Source organism: Euphorbia lathyris, chromosome 8 (genome assembly GCF_963576675.1).
Source record: "Euphorbia lathyris chromosome 8, ddEupLath1.1, whole genome shotgun sequence".
NCBI classification, from domain to species: Eukaryota; Viridiplantae; Streptophyta; class Magnoliopsida; order Malpighiales; family Euphorbiaceae; genus Euphorbia; species Euphorbia lathyris.
The window spans coordinates 6,252,830-6,270,234 of NC_088917.1; the positions used below are offsets into that span (position 1 = coordinate 6,252,830).

At 33.6% G+C, this 17,405-nt stretch overlaps 2 protein-coding genes across 3 annotated transcripts; one reads left to right on the forward strand and one right to left on the reverse strand.

Moving 5' to 3' along the window:
• Positions 1 to 1,212: 1,212 nt before the first annotated feature.
• LOC136203345 (B3 domain-containing protein REM9-like) lies at positions 1,213 to 7,804 on the reverse strand. Of its 2 annotated transcripts, XR_010674797.1 has the most exons (14): positions 7,556 to 7,804; positions 7,167 to 7,479; positions 6,650 to 6,781; positions 5,823 to 5,887; positions 5,710 to 5,752; positions 5,526 to 5,588; positions 4,558 to 4,658; positions 4,457 to 4,490; positions 4,258 to 4,326; positions 3,876 to 3,985; positions 3,398 to 3,638; positions 3,160 to 3,277; positions 2,916 to 3,023; positions 1,213 to 1,759 (listed from the first exon to the last, which is right to left on the reverse strand). XR_010674797.1 is itself a non-coding variant. In XM_065994472.1 (13 exons), the coding sequence occupies exons 1-12, from the start codon at positions 7,622 to 7,624 to the stop codon at positions 3,189 to 3,191; spliced, it is 1,329 nt and encodes a 442-aa protein (XP_065850544.1). In that variant the 5' UTR covers positions 7,625 to 7,804; the 3' UTR covers positions 1,213 to 3,023; positions 3,160 to 3,188. The 2 variants fall into 2 exon arrangements, 1 of the variants encoding a protein (XP_065850544.1); XM_065994472.1 differs by having other exon boundaries at positions 1,213 to 3,023.
• Positions 7,805 to 13,030: 5,226 nt separating this feature from the next.
• LOC136203658 (lipoxygenase 3, chloroplastic-like) lies at positions 13,031 to 16,694 on the forward strand. The gene is made up of 4 exons (XM_065994861.1): positions 13,031 to 13,210; positions 15,144 to 15,337; positions 15,431 to 16,119; positions 16,240 to 16,694. Exons 3-4 carry the CDS (start codon positions 15,800 to 15,802, stop codon positions 16,271 to 16,273), a joined length of 354 nt encoding a protein of 117 aa, XP_065850933.1. The 5' UTR covers positions 13,031 to 13,210; positions 15,144 to 15,337; positions 15,431 to 15,799; the 3' UTR covers positions 16,274 to 16,694.
• Positions 16,695 to 17,405: the final 711 nt, after the last annotated feature.

Genomic DNA, 17,405 nt, shown 5'->3' on the forward strand with positions numbered 1-17,405 from the left:
ATAAAATTACTTAAAAGTAAATATGTCAATTTATTTATTTATCTAAATTATCGCACCGGTTTTCGACTAGTTAACAACTAAAACTCAAACCGTATGACAAAGAGTGAAATTAACTAAAATTAAACCTAAAAAGCTAGAAAAGCAACATTAAACACAAATTAAAGATAAAACATACCATTGACTCAAATTATTAAAAAAATAGGTCTAATACATTACCAGCTCCCTGAACTTATCCAAAATAGTAGATTGGCTTTCTGAACTTTGCAAGTGTCTCACCGGCTCCCTAAACTTGCTTATTTCGTATCACAAGCTTCCTAAACTTGTCCATAAAAATAGATTAGCTCCCTGAACTTTGCAAGTATCTCACCAACTGCATAAACTTGCTTATTCTGTAACAACTAAATACAAAAACTTATTAAACCTAAATTCCAAAAATACGTCTTCATCCATTGAGAGAGGTAATTTTTTCGCTTCTCCTACCTTTCAACCTATTGTAAGAGTTAGTGTTCCAGGTTTGAGAAATTGACTGGATGAGAATCGAGAGTTAGTATTATGGTTTTTGTATTTAGTTGTTACATAAAAAGCAACTTTGGGGAGTTGGTGAGACACTTGCAACGTTCAGGGAACTAACCTATTTTTATGGACAAGTTTAGGGAGCTGGTGATACGAAATAAGCAAGTTTAGGGAGCTCGTGAGACATTTGCAAAATTTAGAGAGCCAATATACTATTTTGGACAAGTTCAGGAAGCTGGTGATGTATTAGACCAAAATAGCTCAAAATAAAAAAAAAGCCCTAACAACTGTACAAAATAATAGAAGTTTTATCCCTATCATTGAGACCAAAAAAAATCCTCTAGGTTTTTCTATATATAGTTTGTTATTTTTCACTAAAACAAAAAAAAAATATTAATTAAACTATCAAAATAACTAATTTATGCTGTTAAGTGGTTTTTCATTGCCTTGAGATGCCGACCTAGTTGGGATATCTCGGTTTGCCACTGTCCTTTTCCCTAGTCTTTTATTAAAAAATATCTCTTTAGTATACTTAATGCATTTAGCAACGTTATTACTTTATTATGTTGGCCCAAGTTAGGATCGAAAAACATTATTTTTGAATAAAAGTTGACAGCTGACATGAGCGAACTAAGGACATCCCGACTAGATTGGCACCCACTCCAGAACACACGAAGCCAGAGCCATTAATAGAAAGGAAAAAGATTTACAAGTAGAGAAAGAAAATAAAAAAAATTCATGTGAAACGGCAAACATGTCGTCCTCCTAAGTTACAAAAGAAAGAAGAAGGACAAAAGGGTGGAACTTCGTTCCACCAAACCTTGCTAGTAACTCTCAGTCCATAATTAGCTAAATGTCTGCCAAATAACCAGATGAAGCGAGTCGAGCCCGGGCAAGCAGAGCATCCAGTCTTGCCGCAGAGTCCAGGGAATCGCCATGGTGCGACTACGAAGAAAATTGACAAAGTAAGTGGAGTCCGATTCCAGCCATATGTTCGTCCAGCTCCGCCAAGTATGGAAAAGTAGGGGCTAACGGGAATGCATATGCGCCTATGAAATGTCCATCAGCATCTCTGAAAATGCCACCACAACCCGCCTCACCCGGGCAACCCACAACAGACGCATCGGTGTTAACTTTCGTCCAACCCAATGGTGGAGGTTGCCAGGAAACCGGAATTACTCGGGGATGCTTAGGTGGCCGATGAGAAATCCCAAACGTCAAAGCTTCCCAAATTGCTTGCCATAACCTGCACAGGGAAACAGATATGTTAGGCAGCTCGTCCTTGAAAATCCTCTTATTTCTGGTGCTCCAAATCACCCATACGGTATTGATTAATGCAGCTGACCACAAGGCCGCTATCTGACTGCTGAACTTCTACTCTAAGGCGATCAGAATAATTTCTTTCAAATTGGACCTGATGAGAACTTCGTGACCAAACAGAGAGCCCACAGCTCTCCAAATTTCTAACGCAAATGGACAAACCGTGAAGATGTGTGCACTTGTCTCTGAATCAGCCTCACATAGAAAGCACCATGAAACGATAACCAGACCCATAGTGTTTAACCTGTCGTGTGTTGACAAACTGTCGTGAATCTTTCTCAAGCAAATCAGTGACGGCGCCTGAGGGATGTTCCTTGCCCAAACAAAGCGGTGCCATTTAACTATTTCCGTCGGCGGGTGGATCAAGGCGTGGAACAACTTAAGAATAACATTATTATATAATACATAAAGTACTAAAGTACCCAACAACATTGACAACGAAAAATAATTTTACCTCAAATATTTAAAATGGTGCAATTTTGTAAGTTGAGTCAATTTCAAACATTGTTAAAAAAAATACCGATATTTTATTCTCATCAACTACACTAGTTGCATATTAATTAGTTATTTTTTGCATTTTTGTAATTTCTAGATATATTTGGTGATAGGTTTGTTGATAGCTCTATCTAAGCCTCTATTGGTTCAATCGAGTAAGCCGCATCAGAAAATCTTTAAGCACAAAGATGTATTTGGACTTTTTTTCTAATATTTTGCAAAACACATGATAATATTTCAATTAATTACTTTTCACGTATAGTGTATACATATCTATGATTTGTTGCACATGAGTGATAACATGAAACATTGTGAAGTAGTGAAAATAACAAGAATCATTAGTGAGGAGAGAGTTCCGTTAATAATGTTTGAAATTGACCCAACATATCAATTTTAGAAGTAAAACTATACTATTTTAAAGGTTAGAGGTAAAATTAATTTTTTTATGCAAAAGCCGAAGGTCATGATGAAAAAGGAGTCTGGGCAATCCTACTAGGTTGGCACCCTCAAAGAACATATGATAAACAGGGTTCCAATATTATTAAAGGAAGTAAGGAATAAAATGTCAAATACAAAAACTAACAAACCTTAAAATTTGCTACACTCTGATAAATTTGGAAACTAAATTCATAAACGTAGGAGAAGAATCCCACCAAGTGAACTCCCTTACAATTAAACCAAGTTCGTCAAGAGATCTGCAGCATAGTTGTAATAAACCAGATTACATTACTTTCAAACAACTAAAAAAATAACATTAATACAAACTACAAAAAGAAATTACATGAATAAGGAAAAAGGCCATAGAGATACTTTATAGAGCTTATATATTACCTCACTTATAAAGACTCCATCAATGGAAGCTAAACATCGAATCCAGGTGGAGGTGCTATAAGAGTCGTTTCCTTACCATTGACTGCACTCTCATTATTGTCCATTTCTTGTTTCGGAGCTTCCACAACAAAGTAAAAGAAATAGTTAATAACTCATAATTTTGAGATAAATTACACTGATGGCTCATGAACTTTGATTTTACTTTCATAATTCAGAAAACTCAGATTTAGAAATTTACCATAGTAATTCATCAAAGGTGTTTTTCCTTCTTCCTTCACAAGTTCTAACCTGAAAACATCTCTCTCTTTTATCTCATTTTCTTCAACAAATTCAATCCATCCATCTCTGATAAAAACTTCACCATTTTTATTCATTTTTGTTTTCACTGTCCATGATTTTCCCATTTCATTCTTAATGTTTATTTCTCGACATTTGCTAGTAGCAAGACCATTATCCCATGCAAAATCTCTTGGAATTTTCTGCATATTTTTATCTCAAGATGTGAAAAATAAATACATCAATATTGGGATAAATTGCAGTGATGGCTACTGAAGTTTTGGGGTATATTTCACAAAGATAAAAACTTTACATTTGCTTTCAATAAGTTAATCCAGGTCAATTTGTGTATAACTACACATATTGGCCCAAATGATTTTATGGAACAACAATATTGGTGAAATTGACCCCAAATTTCAACACTTATGATTTGTACTCACAATTTGACGGTTTCTAACAGGAGATGCAAAAACCAAGACATAGAAATAAGGTTTGTCCATGGATGAAGCAGTTTCCTGATCGTTTCCCATGTTATGTTCTGTTTTGAACTCTGCAATATAGCATTATTAGTTATAGTAGAGCTAAAAGTAAAAATTATTATTTGAGTTAAATGGTTGCTAGACATAATTTTAAAGTCAAATATCTATATATGATAAAATTATCATTTTAAGATTATATCAATATATTGAACATGGCATGAATATATTAATGTATATAAATGCTTCCCATGGAACCGAAGTAGCTATCACCGTCCCTACCCCATCCCCGAGAATGGAGATTATTAAAAGGTATGAGTATTGCGTGCCTCATTGATAAACTTACTTAATGAAGAAGTAGCTTTAGCTTTTGATGCAATATCAGTCTCAGGTTGCTTATATTTTTGCAATTTCCCTAAATCACAGAAGCACATTTAAGATATAAAATATTTGAAGTTCAACCGGTGAAAATTGAATTAGTTAGTAGCTTAATATGCCTTTTTTCCAATATATAATTCAACTCAACTAGGAAAAAATGAACTTACAGCCAGATTTGTTTGCTACATCCTCAGGAATTCTCTGCAATTGAATTCAGATATGAATAATCATCTTTGAGAATTAACAAAAGTACTATATCAATACTCACCAGCTGAGATTTTTCATAGTTGGAAGGGTCCCTAGCAGCATGAGGATGTCCAGGTGACGAAGAATAAGCCTTCTGCTTAATTTTTGGATGTTTTGGCAATCCTTCACATGACATTATTAATCACAAGAATCAGGATATGAAATAAACGGTTCAGTTAGCTCCTGAACTTTCAAAGTGTACACTGCTAGCTCCCTAAACTTGCATAAACTGTTCAGTTAGCTCCCTAAACTTGCATAAAATGTAATCAATTAATCACTCGGTTGTAAAAAAAGTAAGTTGAATGCGGAAATGTTGTATGTGTACTTAGAATGTTATTACACAATTCACAAAATAGATTAAAACATATTAAAGAGGAAGTTCTTAACTGTTCAATTATAAAAAAAAATTCTTCTCTAATATTATGGCATACCCTCACCTTGGTCATTTCACTTTTTAAGATGTCTGCAATACATCTTCCGTGTTTAACGTACTTTTTTACAACCGAGTGATTAATTGATTACATTATACGCAAGATTAGGGAGCTAACTAGACATTTTAGGCAAGTTGTTGTATGTGTACTTAGAATGTTATTACACAATTCACAAAATAGATTAAAACATATTAAAGATGAAGTTCTTAACTGTTCAATTATAAAAAAAAATTCTTCTCTAATATTATGGCATACCCTCACCTTGGTCATTTCACTTTTTTAAGATGTCTGCAATACATCTTCCGTGTTTAACGTACTTTTTTACAACCGAGTGATTAATTGATTACATTATACGCAAGATTAGGGAGCTAACTAGACATTTTATGCAAGTTGAGGGGCTATCGAGACACTTTGAAAGTTCAGAGGGCAACCAAACTTTTGGCACAAGTTCAGGGGGTAAATGATGTATTAAGCCTATTATATATTAATGAATATACAATAGCTAACCCTAATGATAATTAATAGATATGAGTGCTGCCCGCCTCATTGACAAACTTACTTAATGAAGAAGTAGCTTTAGCTTCTGATACAGTCTTCGATTGCTTATACTTTTGCGATTTCCCTAAATCACGAAACACATTTAAGATATAAAAGATCTGGAGCTTAATCGGTTAAAATTGAATTGATTAGTAGCTTAATATGCCATTTTTTTCCAATATATAAAGGAAAAGAAATGAACTTACAGCCACATAAGCCAGATCCTTTTGCTACTTCTTCATGAAATTTCTGCAATTGATTTCAGATATGAATAATCATCCCCAAGAATTCCTATATTTGCGTTGATATTAATACTCACCAGCTGAGATTTTTGAATGTTGGAAGAATCAGCTTGCTGCTTAAGTTCTGGGTGTTTTTGCAGCCCTTCATATGACATCATTAATCAAAAGCAGCATTTAAGTACATAACATAAATATAAATATATTGTTTAAGTTTTTTTATCTTGATTTCTACCATTGATCATTTCGAATTTCTACTTCTTTCTATTATTATTTATGTTTTGAAAACATACTTGTTAGTTTGAGAACGGGTAGGGTGCGTACCCGCAGGCAATGACAATCCCAAATCTCTACCCTTTTATTTTTTAATTACCCATACCGTCTCATTACCCTAACCGATATACTTTTTCCATCCCATATCCGTCACGTTTGATTTGCGGATCCGTTAAGAATCAATAAATAAAACAAAAAATATTACAAATTTAACAAAGTATAAATTTAATAAATCATCTATCTAAAAATTTAACAAATTGAACCTTAATTAATAAAAATAAAGCAGCTTAGTAGTATCACTCAATGGTTGAAAAACAAAAGGTTGGGGTTCAAATCTCATGTTCTACATCTAAAAAACAATGATAATTATTAATATGTAAAAAATTTATGACAGATAACGTGTAACGGGTACCCTAGGGATATTCCCATACCCTTCCCATTACCCTAATTGGTAATGATCTTGATCAAATATCGTGCAGATAGTCCCATTAGGATAGGGTAGTATCGGATACCCGCGGGGCTAGCAATTAATCTTAAAATGCAGGGCTGGAAAACAAGAAATAGATTGAGATGATCAATATAAAATATGGAATTAAGAAATGAAGTTAAAGTAATAGAAAGAACTGAACTATACCCCTAGCAGAATCTTTTGGAAGATTCTGTTCTTGAATTTCAATCTGCTCCTCTTTTATAGCAGTAATTGGAAGATATTCCTTCTCACAAGCAACAAGTTGAAGAATAGACGAGCTAGTTTTCACTTGCTTCCCTGCATTACAGAAACATAATTATCGCTACATAGCTAAATATTTTTGTAGCTAGTGTATACTAATAGTTAGAGATATACCACTTTCAGACAACTACTAAGATTTAATCCCAACTAGTTGGGTCTTCCAATCAGTTAAATACATGGTCAATAAAGGGCATTGAAGTTTAGAGTTTGTATTTCAACCATAAATAGTATCTTTAGCTCCCGAACTTACTTAAACTCATCTATTGACTTACTTAAATTTATTCTTAAAATGGGGGAAAATGCAGGGCTAGAAATTAATCTTAAAATGCAGGGCTGGAAAACAAGAAATAGATTCAGATGATCAATATATAACAATATGGAATTGGGAAATGAACTTAAATTAACACAAAGAAAAATATACCAGTAGTTGAATCTTGAAGAACATTCTGTTCTTGAATTTGAATTTCCTCTTTTATAGCAGTAACATGAGGATATTCCTTCTCACAAGTTGTACTGTCAAGAACCAGAACATTAAAAAGAAGATCTCCATCATGTCTGAAAACCAAGAAATCTCCGATTTTCAAGTCATGATCTTTCACAAACTGTTTCCAGCCATCTTCAAATCGTCTGCCATTGATCTTCACAGGCCAAAGCTTTTCCCCTTTTTGGCTTCTCAACATAGCTTTCTCACATTCTTGCACGTTCAAGTACTTGCAGAAAGAAATTGGAATTAACTGCAAAAATCGAAATTCAAATGATAATTTTTCTCCGAGCAAATAATTACTGAATAGAAAGAGTAACTTGGCTTACAAAATCATCCTCAAAACCATGAAGGAGTGGCTGGAAGAAATGTCTTTTGCTGGAAAGAGTTAAAGACATTGTGTTTGTATGATAGGAAATTATGACTATGGGATTGATTTTGAGCTTAAATCGACAAATATATATTCAAGCTAAACTTGAAGGAGCTGTGAAATCCCAATATTCACCAGCTAAACCAGTAGAAATTGGAAAATCCCCTTTCTTACCGAAATGAACCCTAACAAAAGCTCTCAAACACGAACTATATTTTGATTGATAAAAAGTTGCTCCTTACAAGGAAAGAGATGAATTTATATCATCCTTAACCCTAACCATTACAGCCAGCATCAATTTTATCCATAACATCTAATATGTTACAATTTTACCCTTAACATTAGCTGACAATAGCAATTTTACCACTTAATTCAAGACATTATTATAAAATACAAACATTTTGTTGTTTTATTATGTACCAATTGCATATCAAGTTTGTTTTAAAAAAAATATTTCACTTTATATGTGATTTAATAATTGAATTGAAGATTAATATTTATAAATTCGAAGAAATATTTTGAATATTTTTTGTCCAACTCGTACAAAATACAATGTATTTTTTATTTATTTTTTTCACGTGTAATCTTATGTTTACGATCTGTTACTAACGAGTGATAAATTAACTCACATATGAAGTGATAAAGTTACTCATATATGAAGTGTAGATAACAAGATTGGTGACTAATAACACAGTTTGATGAATTATTTTGTTCAAATTGACCTAATTTGACAACGTTAAGAATAAAATTGCTTTTGGCTGTTAATGTTAGGGGTAAAATTGCATCATTTTAAACGTTTGGGGTAAAATTGCTAAGTTAGGGGTATTTTTGCACCTTATCCCATATATAAAGCTCAAAGGGGTAAAATAGGGTAAGGGTAAAGGGGTGACAAGTTTGTAAATAAGATGGTCGCATGAGTTTTAAACAATGAGTGACAAAGTTGTAATTAGGATGAAGCTGAAGTGAGGGGCAAGGATGATTTGTAAGCCTCTCCAATGTGTTGTCCCTTTGACCTAACTTCTTCTACCACTCGTCTTTTTTCGTTTAGTTGACTAGATTTCCGCATCATTGTAAAATGCCTTTAATGATTTTTCTTGTTGGTTGATGTTATTATACAAAGTTCGCAAATAACATGTTTGGAAAGAAGCAGTATGCAAGAGGTGAATATAATAAGTAACATAGTCCTTAGCATATTCTAGTATTTCTTATTTTCCAGTTGTAACTGATTTGTCCTTACTAGGTTAGTGCTTAATTTTGTAACTAGTTTCCTTTTCTATTTGAGCTAAATAAAGCTAATTTACTGTAATGAAAAGTTAAGAATAAATAAATCATATATGGTTCTTCCTTTCTCTATAAATTTATCACAGAATGATAGCTTCTCGGTACTTATAAGTTTTTTCATTAACGGCTAGATAAAAAAGAGTTATGTTTACGTTATGCTAACTCAAACCGAAGAAATTTCAACATAATTAGAGGCTGAAGAGAAAGATCAATCAAATACTTGATCTAAAGAATCATAAAAGTCACAGTGATCCCATTCATCTACTAATAAAGAAATGAATCCCGGTCGCAATGTTCATCTAGAACCAACATCGAGCATATCTCAACTTGACAAACTTGGTATTGTTTAATATATTGACAAATTTCCTTTATTTTATTCATTAAATGTTGTTTGGCTCTTTCGTGGGAAATTGCGGGCGTGCCAGATAATTATAGTATTATCAAACTATGGAATGAAATTGAGTGCGCTTTCTAACTTCGAAATATCAAACGACTGTAAGAATTTAAGAGACCGAAAATTCCTAAAGATTCGATTATCAAAACGATACCGACCTTACAGAAAATGATTGAACAACAAATAAAAATAAAATTGTACTGGAAAAGATGAATGAACTTGAACTGGAATGAAAATTGAATCTAAGGAAATAACTAAGAATTGTAAAATGCTGAAGTTTAGAGGTAATTTGCTAGAGTTTTTGCTTGGGTTTGTTGAGTTGTTTAGTTGGTGAGTTGGCTTCATGATTCCTTGATTTTATAGACATTGGATAACTTCCTGCTTCATTCCACAAGTCACGTTCTCCACCATATTGAGCAACTGCTCCACTTTAACTTCCACGATGAAATTGATTATAATGCTTTCTAACTTTCCTCATTTTAACTGGCTCATAAAATACACGTTAGAAATATTAAATGGCCCCATGATCCCCTAGGTTTACCTAAGTATCCCCTGATGTTCACTCTAGGAAGTTGGTTTCCCACGAGGTACACTACATAGGAAGTTGGTTTCCCACGAGGTACACTATATAGGAAGTTGGTTTCCCCTAGGTTTACCTCAAGTATCCCATGATGTTCACTCTATGAAGTTGGTTGCCCACGAGGTACACTACATACGAAGTTGGTTTCCCACGAGGTACACTATATAGAAAGTTGGTTTCCTACGAGGTACACTACATAGGAAGTTGGTTTCCCCTAAGGTACACTATTTTAGATGTTTTCCCTGAAGGAAACTGAGGTTCACTCTAGGAAATTTTTAGTGAACGATGTACTAGGAAAACATGAAAAGTTTCCTAAACAGGCCTTTTAAGAAAAAGTTTCCTAAAATGTTCTTTTAGAAAAAAGTTTCCTAAAAAAAAAAGTTTATCCCATGAAAAGTCTAAACTAGGGTATGCAACAAGAAAACTTTATTTTTGGTGCAAACACATGTATTTATTTATCTTCAGCCCTACATTAAGAAAATGAATCTTTTTGAATAAAACATTAAAAAAATATCGATCCGAACACCATTGTAACGGTTAATAATTGGTATATTTTATCTAAAAAATTGAGACAATGATATTTGATTTATTCTTTGGTTTATCTTTTTTTTTTATGTATTTGTTGGGGGTAGATGTAATTTTTACATTTATTTACATTTTTACCATAGGTTATAATTATAACCTAAGTTTGCCAATTTTTACATTTATTCACATTCAAGCCATAGGTTATAACTATAACCTATGATTTGTCATTTTTATTATTCTAGTGTAAAAATAAAGGAAATAAAAAGAAAAATAAAAGAAATACAAAAGAAAAGAAATAAAAAATAAAAAAGAAAGAGTCAAAAGAAGAGAAGAACATGGATTAGTGGGTGACAAAGTGGAAAATGCCACTAAACTAACTTTTAAGTGCAGGAAAATCCAAAATAGGCCACTGGCCACTTTTGATTAAATTATTCGGGGAGCTAAATGTTCAAGAACTTCATAAGTGAGCTCGGATCCAGAAAATAGACGTCCCCAGCTTTCTGGATCCATCTTCAGCAGCATCATAGGACGAACACAGAGAGAGCAGAAATTTTCCAAAGTCAGCTGCGAAAACACAATGCAATTTTAGGTCAAACTACACAAGCCAAGTTGAGGCCTAAAAACAAGGAAACACTATTCAATTTTGTTCAAAGTGGAATCATGGCATAAGTAGTGGGTAAGTGTGTGCTTAGTGGGTATAAATCTCTCCTATACATAACATTTCTTCATCTTCATTAAACCCCAACCAATCAATATAAAACAAAAATCAACAACAAATAATCAATCAAATACAACAAACACAACACATATCAATATAATTCTCAAATATATTCAGCCTATTCATATCCTTTTAGCCAAATTCGGTCCCAATTCGGTCCATATTCATCACTAAACACAATTCTCAAGCTTCCGAGCCAATTCCAATCATTAAATCATAGATTCTTATCATCAATTTTAGCTACAATCGCTATAATCTCAAGCTTTTATTCATCAATTTGAACATCAATTTACAACAGCCCACTTTGTCCGATTTTAGCCACTAAAATCGTCCCTCTCGGTCCCTGATTCGGTATAATTTGCTCTTTTCCGGCCAAACACAAATCCGATGGGTTTTCCTACTCAAATTCACATCCAAAAGCTCAATTTCCTAGCCAAAATATCAATCTTATCACAACAATTCCAATTTCCAAATACTCAAGTCCAATCAATTAAGCCCACTAAACACGCATCTTGCTCAAGTCAAGCATCGGTCTCAGTATAACGACCTCAGGCAGACGCAACGTTTCAACGTGACGCTTGGACGCAACGGCTCACTGCTTCAGTTAATTTATTTTAATTGTTTGTTTCAATCTCAATCTCAATTACAATTATTATTATTGCTTTTGACATTGTGGATATTAAATTTGCTATTTGTCTTGGTTGTAATTATTCCTATTCGGTTTATTGTAACCTAAAACTCTTATTTTAAAGTAAATATAAAATAAAAATTCCAAAACTCCGGTGTTTGCTTTATTATATTTACATTTTTAATTATTGAAAACTATTGGTCCAATTCTAGTTAAAGTTGTGTTGACGACAACTAGGAACCCAGAGAAACATTTTCACAATCCTTGCTTTTCCCGTACAATTGTTTGATTATTAGTTATTTTTCCATTAGACACAGGCGCATATCTATAATGACAGTTTTCTTAAACGTAAGTTGAGAACCTAATTCTCTAGCACGCCCGCATTTTCTCACACAAGTCAAGGTTGTAAAGTGAATATTTTTGTTACTCAAAAATATCTCCAACAGTATTAATTAAATGTTTTATTCATTTATACATTTAAAAATCTTTTATTTTGTTCATTTTTGTCCTACTTTTGAACTTTCTAATTTATTCATTTTCGTCATGTTTTGAAACTTTCTACTTTTATTCATTTTGGTCCCCGATTTGAATTTTTTTTTGTGTCTTTCAATTTTTTATAACCTTTGTATTTGAGTTGATAGAAATATAAGAGAATATTATTTTAGTGCGGCTTGAAGACCCACAAATGTAGGGATGTAATGGTGTTTAATCTATATTCATGCCATTTATTTTGGAATTGTATTGTTTTTTTTGTGTGCGTGTATTAATATGCAATAAAATTTGAACACATTCTCAAAACAAAATGAGTAGTTTCAAAAGAATTTCAACCATAACAGGAATAACTGTTGGGAATTTTTCTGGGTTGCGACAATTTAGCGGAAGCAATAAATCTCAAAGCACGAGCAATATATTCACTATGCCATTTTCCCTTTCAGATGACGCAAGATACATGACATACATTTGTTTTCGTGTCGTCTGAATATTTTTCGTGACAGTATTTTAACTCTGTGTCATCTGAATGCGTAATTAAAAATGCGTTCAATTCTCAGATGACATTATGATTAGAGTCTTCTGTCATATCAGAAGAACACGATTTTGATGGAAAATTCATTTATCCATCAGACGACACTGCATATAAATGAATGTCATTGTTATACGAAAATAAAAAAAGCGGCAACCAAATATTAGAAAAGCGGGGGAGCAAAAAGTTCCTAAAATTTTAACGCGTCCAACCTTTTAGATAGCATATAAAAGCCAAAGTGAAAGCCTAATTTCTCATTTTGTCTTTTAACCATTGTTCTTGTGGCCTCCATCGTTGCCACAAGTAAGCTCACTTCTCCCATTTCAAAACCCTCCCAAACCCTAGATCTTTCCAGTTCTTCAAACTCTCGCAGAATGAGCCTATATTTCTGTCACTGTAATACGAGCCGCTTTCTTTGCAGTCTGGTTAGAGAAGAGATGCCAATTCCTATATTTCTGTACGATGAGGTATCTATTCCTCTTTATCCTTCTTCTTCTTTTGTCTTTGCTAAATGTGGATTTCATCCTTGCTTAATGATTTTTCTCTGTTAATATTTTTGTCTCTCTAATCTATTATGAGTTTATCAGTTCTGTTTATAAATTATGATTGATTGTCATTCACCAAATCAGTTCACTTTCCCTTTAGTACTGAAGCGTGTGCTTCTGAATCAGCATTTTGGTTATCCTTATTTGTCCATGGTCATTCCGAGAAGTTAGGTTTTGGCTCTCATGTTTACATGCAAAACAGTCTAATAAATGTATATGTTGGGTGTGGATTTATACATTTTGCCCGCCAATTGTTTGATAATATGTCCTAGAGGTGAAAAAATCCTGGAACTGGGGGAGGTGGATATGGCACCATGGGAAACGGACTTGGGCAGTCTGCAATGTTAAACGGAATTAGAACTGTGATAGGTAATAACTCTATGATGAATGGATGGGTGAGTATGCCATCGATTATTCGAGAGCAAAGCATGAATGATCAACAACAGGACTTGGGGAACCAACTGCTAAGTGGGTTAGGAGTAGTTAATGGATTTAATAATCTTCCCTTTGATTGGAAGCCATCACCTTGAAGGCATGGACTTAGAATGATAGTGATGTTTCAGGTGTTGATTGTAGCTGCTTGTGCAGCAAAAGAGAGTTTGGGCAGAAATGACATTCCTACAGAGCCCTGTGAAGGTGATGGATGGCATTACACATTGAAATAGTTATCACTTATCAGGGCTAACCCTCCTCTCACTTTGTACTAATTTCAGAGAAAAAGTTAATACATATAGCATAGTGTTTTATCAATGGAAATGTTAAATCCTCTTCGAGTTGCTTCAGTTTTCTTATAATTGTTTTGATTTGGTGATCCCATACGGCCTTAGCCATAGCTAACAGTTTAGGAGTTATGTGTCTGCTCATTTTCTAGTCAGAAATAGCTTTTGAGTGTATATTCTATGCAAATGCTCGTCTATCTATCGTAGAACAACCTTATTATAAGGTTAGCTAGATTATGTTTCCATTGTTCAACCATACTCAGTTTTTGTCTCTTCTAAAAATGACACTCTTGTGTACAATTCTATCATGTTTTACTTTTCCACTTGACTCTAGTAGTCAAACAAACTACTACAGCTCATCACTATGATTTAAAGAACATGAGATCATAGCCTATTATTTATTTGAAGTGTTACTTTGTTGATAATTTCAGTGAATTTTAAGTATTTTAATTATATATGATTGGTTTGTTAGGGTGATAGGATAGGATATATGGTTCAATAGTAAAAGGTTAAGAGTAAAAGTAAGGCATTACCCAACATCCCTAGACTATATTATATATAGCAATCCATGAAGAAATAGTTAAGGAAGTGATTTGGAAGCATAGAAAGAAAGTGAGATTTACATAAAAATAAAAATAGAATAAAGTGTGAAGAGAAGATTAAGCTTCAACATACTTCTCAATGGTGGTAGACAAGGTAGACTTGGGTACTGCTCCAATTACACTTTCTTTCGTCTCTCCTTTGTTGAAAAACAGCACAGCTGGAATGCTCCTTATTCCATACTTGTTTGCTATATTTGGGCACTCCTCTGTGTCTAACTCCCTATCATAAGGATGTGAATAAAAATCTGAAGCTACTTTTATAACATTTGAAAAAAAGAAGAATAAGTATGTCCAGCATTAGGTGAATTATTATAAAAGAAAATATCCACCATTTCTTGTCTGGTTCTGAATATTTTTCAGAAAAATGTGTTTATATATAATACACTTTGCTCTTGTCATTTTCCATTATGATATATATATTATAAAGTATATAATCAAATCAACACAATTATCATGTGTCTATATAATACATGATTACTTAACCAAAACCAAAGATTACCTTTTGCTAATTGTCGATGTGATTCCCATGTGCAGGGGACAAGTTTGCGTGGTTGCGGGATGACGAATTTGCCCGTCAAGCAATTGCAGGAGTTAACCATGTCAACATTGAGAGCATGAAGGCTTTTCCACCAAAAAGTAATCTTGATCCTGAAATGTATGGCCCTCAGGAATCTGCTCTGAAAGAAGAACACATTATAGGCCATTTAAATGGCATGTCTGTTCAACAGGTAATGTAATCATGTGCCAAGTAAAATACTATTAGTTCTGATTTTACTAATTAAGCTGAGATGTAATTACACCTTTTGTGGTTATTATTTCAGGCCTTGGAGGAAAATAAACTGTTTATGGTTGATTATCATGATGTGTTTCTCCCATTTTTGGATCGGATTAATGCTCTTGATGGTAGAAAATCATATGCTACTTGTACTCTATTTTCTTAACCCCTGTTGGAAATGTGCCTTAGTTAATTTATTATGAGATAATGTTTTATTTAATTATTTTGAATTCAGGAGAAGTTATTTAGTTATTGCATATGTTTAGGAGAAGTTATGGAAGTCAGTTGTAACTGATGTCTGTATTGATGTATAAATTTCCTGAAGTTCAATAGAAATTTATGTTGGTTCCAAACTCTTAAATATTAATTACTACAAATTGGTATCAGAGCAAATTATCTTGAGGGATCTGTGAGAATGGAAGCAGATACAGTATCTTTTAATCAGGTTGCTGCACCAGTTTTTGATGGCCAGAATTATCAAGGTTGGGCTATTAAAATGAAGGTTTATCTTGAAGCATTGGATCTTTGGGAGGCTGTAGAAGAAGATTATGAAGTTTTTGTTGGAACGCTTAAGCCCATTGCTATAGAGCTTAGTCTTCCCCCAGATGGAACAGATTCCCATTCCAAGCGAGTAGTTACACCTCCTGTTGATGCAACATCTAATTGGATGTGGCAGCTGGCTAAGTCTCATGTTTGCTCCAATGATGCTGGGGTTCATCAGCTGGTTAACCATTGGTAAGATATATAGTTATGAAAAGTGAACTCAATGCAAAATTCGATCATTTTTCGATTACTTATATCCATTTATCGATGTTGCCTAATAAGTTGTTTGAATTGTTTTGTTGATGGCTATAGGTTGCGGACACACGCGTACATTCAAGACGGGTAGAGCAAGGCAGCTCTATGCCAGGACGTTTTCATCAAGGAACTCAATGGTATTATTGAGATCTGTTTATGATTCTTTATCTCTCTTGTCTGTTAAATGAAATCAGGGGGTACGGAAGTGTGTCAATGATGCAGGAATTGGTTTCATGATGTCCCTAAAATACCATCCAGCAATGAAGGTAAATTACACATTTTACATTATGGCAATGCAGTCTCAAAATTTTTGGACAAAAGATCAACTTTGGTGGTGTGATCTTGCACGAGTTATGGAAGTCCGCAGAGAATGGGCACAACAAGTAATGATATTGAAGGCATGAGCGAGTTTTTGCTAGGATAAGTTAAATGTTAGCTTAAGTTATGCACATTATGGTACATTGGTGATTTTATTGGTTTTAAGTCAAAATTGCGTACTTGTAAAGTTTTATATGTGCGATTTGTAAATATTTTTATGTATGTACAAGTTTAATGTTATATATAAAGGTTATTTATATATTATTTGTATTATGTTGGGATTGCATTTTGGTTATATATACAGGTTTATGAATGAGATAAAAAAAATAGAAAAACGGCATATATGACATAGATTTGGTAGCCAACTGTCATCTGAAACACCTTCAAATAAGAGAAAAACTATCGTCGTAACTTATCTACAATGACACAAACAATAATAAAAAAATATCGTATGACAAGTAAAAGGTCTATGGTTTCACATACTACAATGACCGGTATACATAAAAAATCTGTCATTAGAAATTAGTCAATACTACGGTTTCAACTAAGTCGAACGTCGTTGTAACATGGAAAAGATGACAGACGCTTAGGAAGCGCATGTCGTCTATCGCTGCGAAAGATTACAGAACTCGACCGTCGTCTGATGCCTTATCAGATGGCAGCGAGCCCTATGACAGATTTATATCGTGCGGGACGACAGTTTTTAAATGTGGTTTGAAAAGGGTTTTGGCGTAGTGATTGCTAAGAAAAAAATGATAGCTTAAAACTTGAAGGCAATTTTATTGAATTTATGAGGTGGAGGTGTACAAGAGGGTGTTCTCTAGAAACTTTCTAGAGTTACAATGAGATAAAACAAAAATAGTAGCACTCATGTGTTTTCCGAAAATACCCCGAAATAATTATCT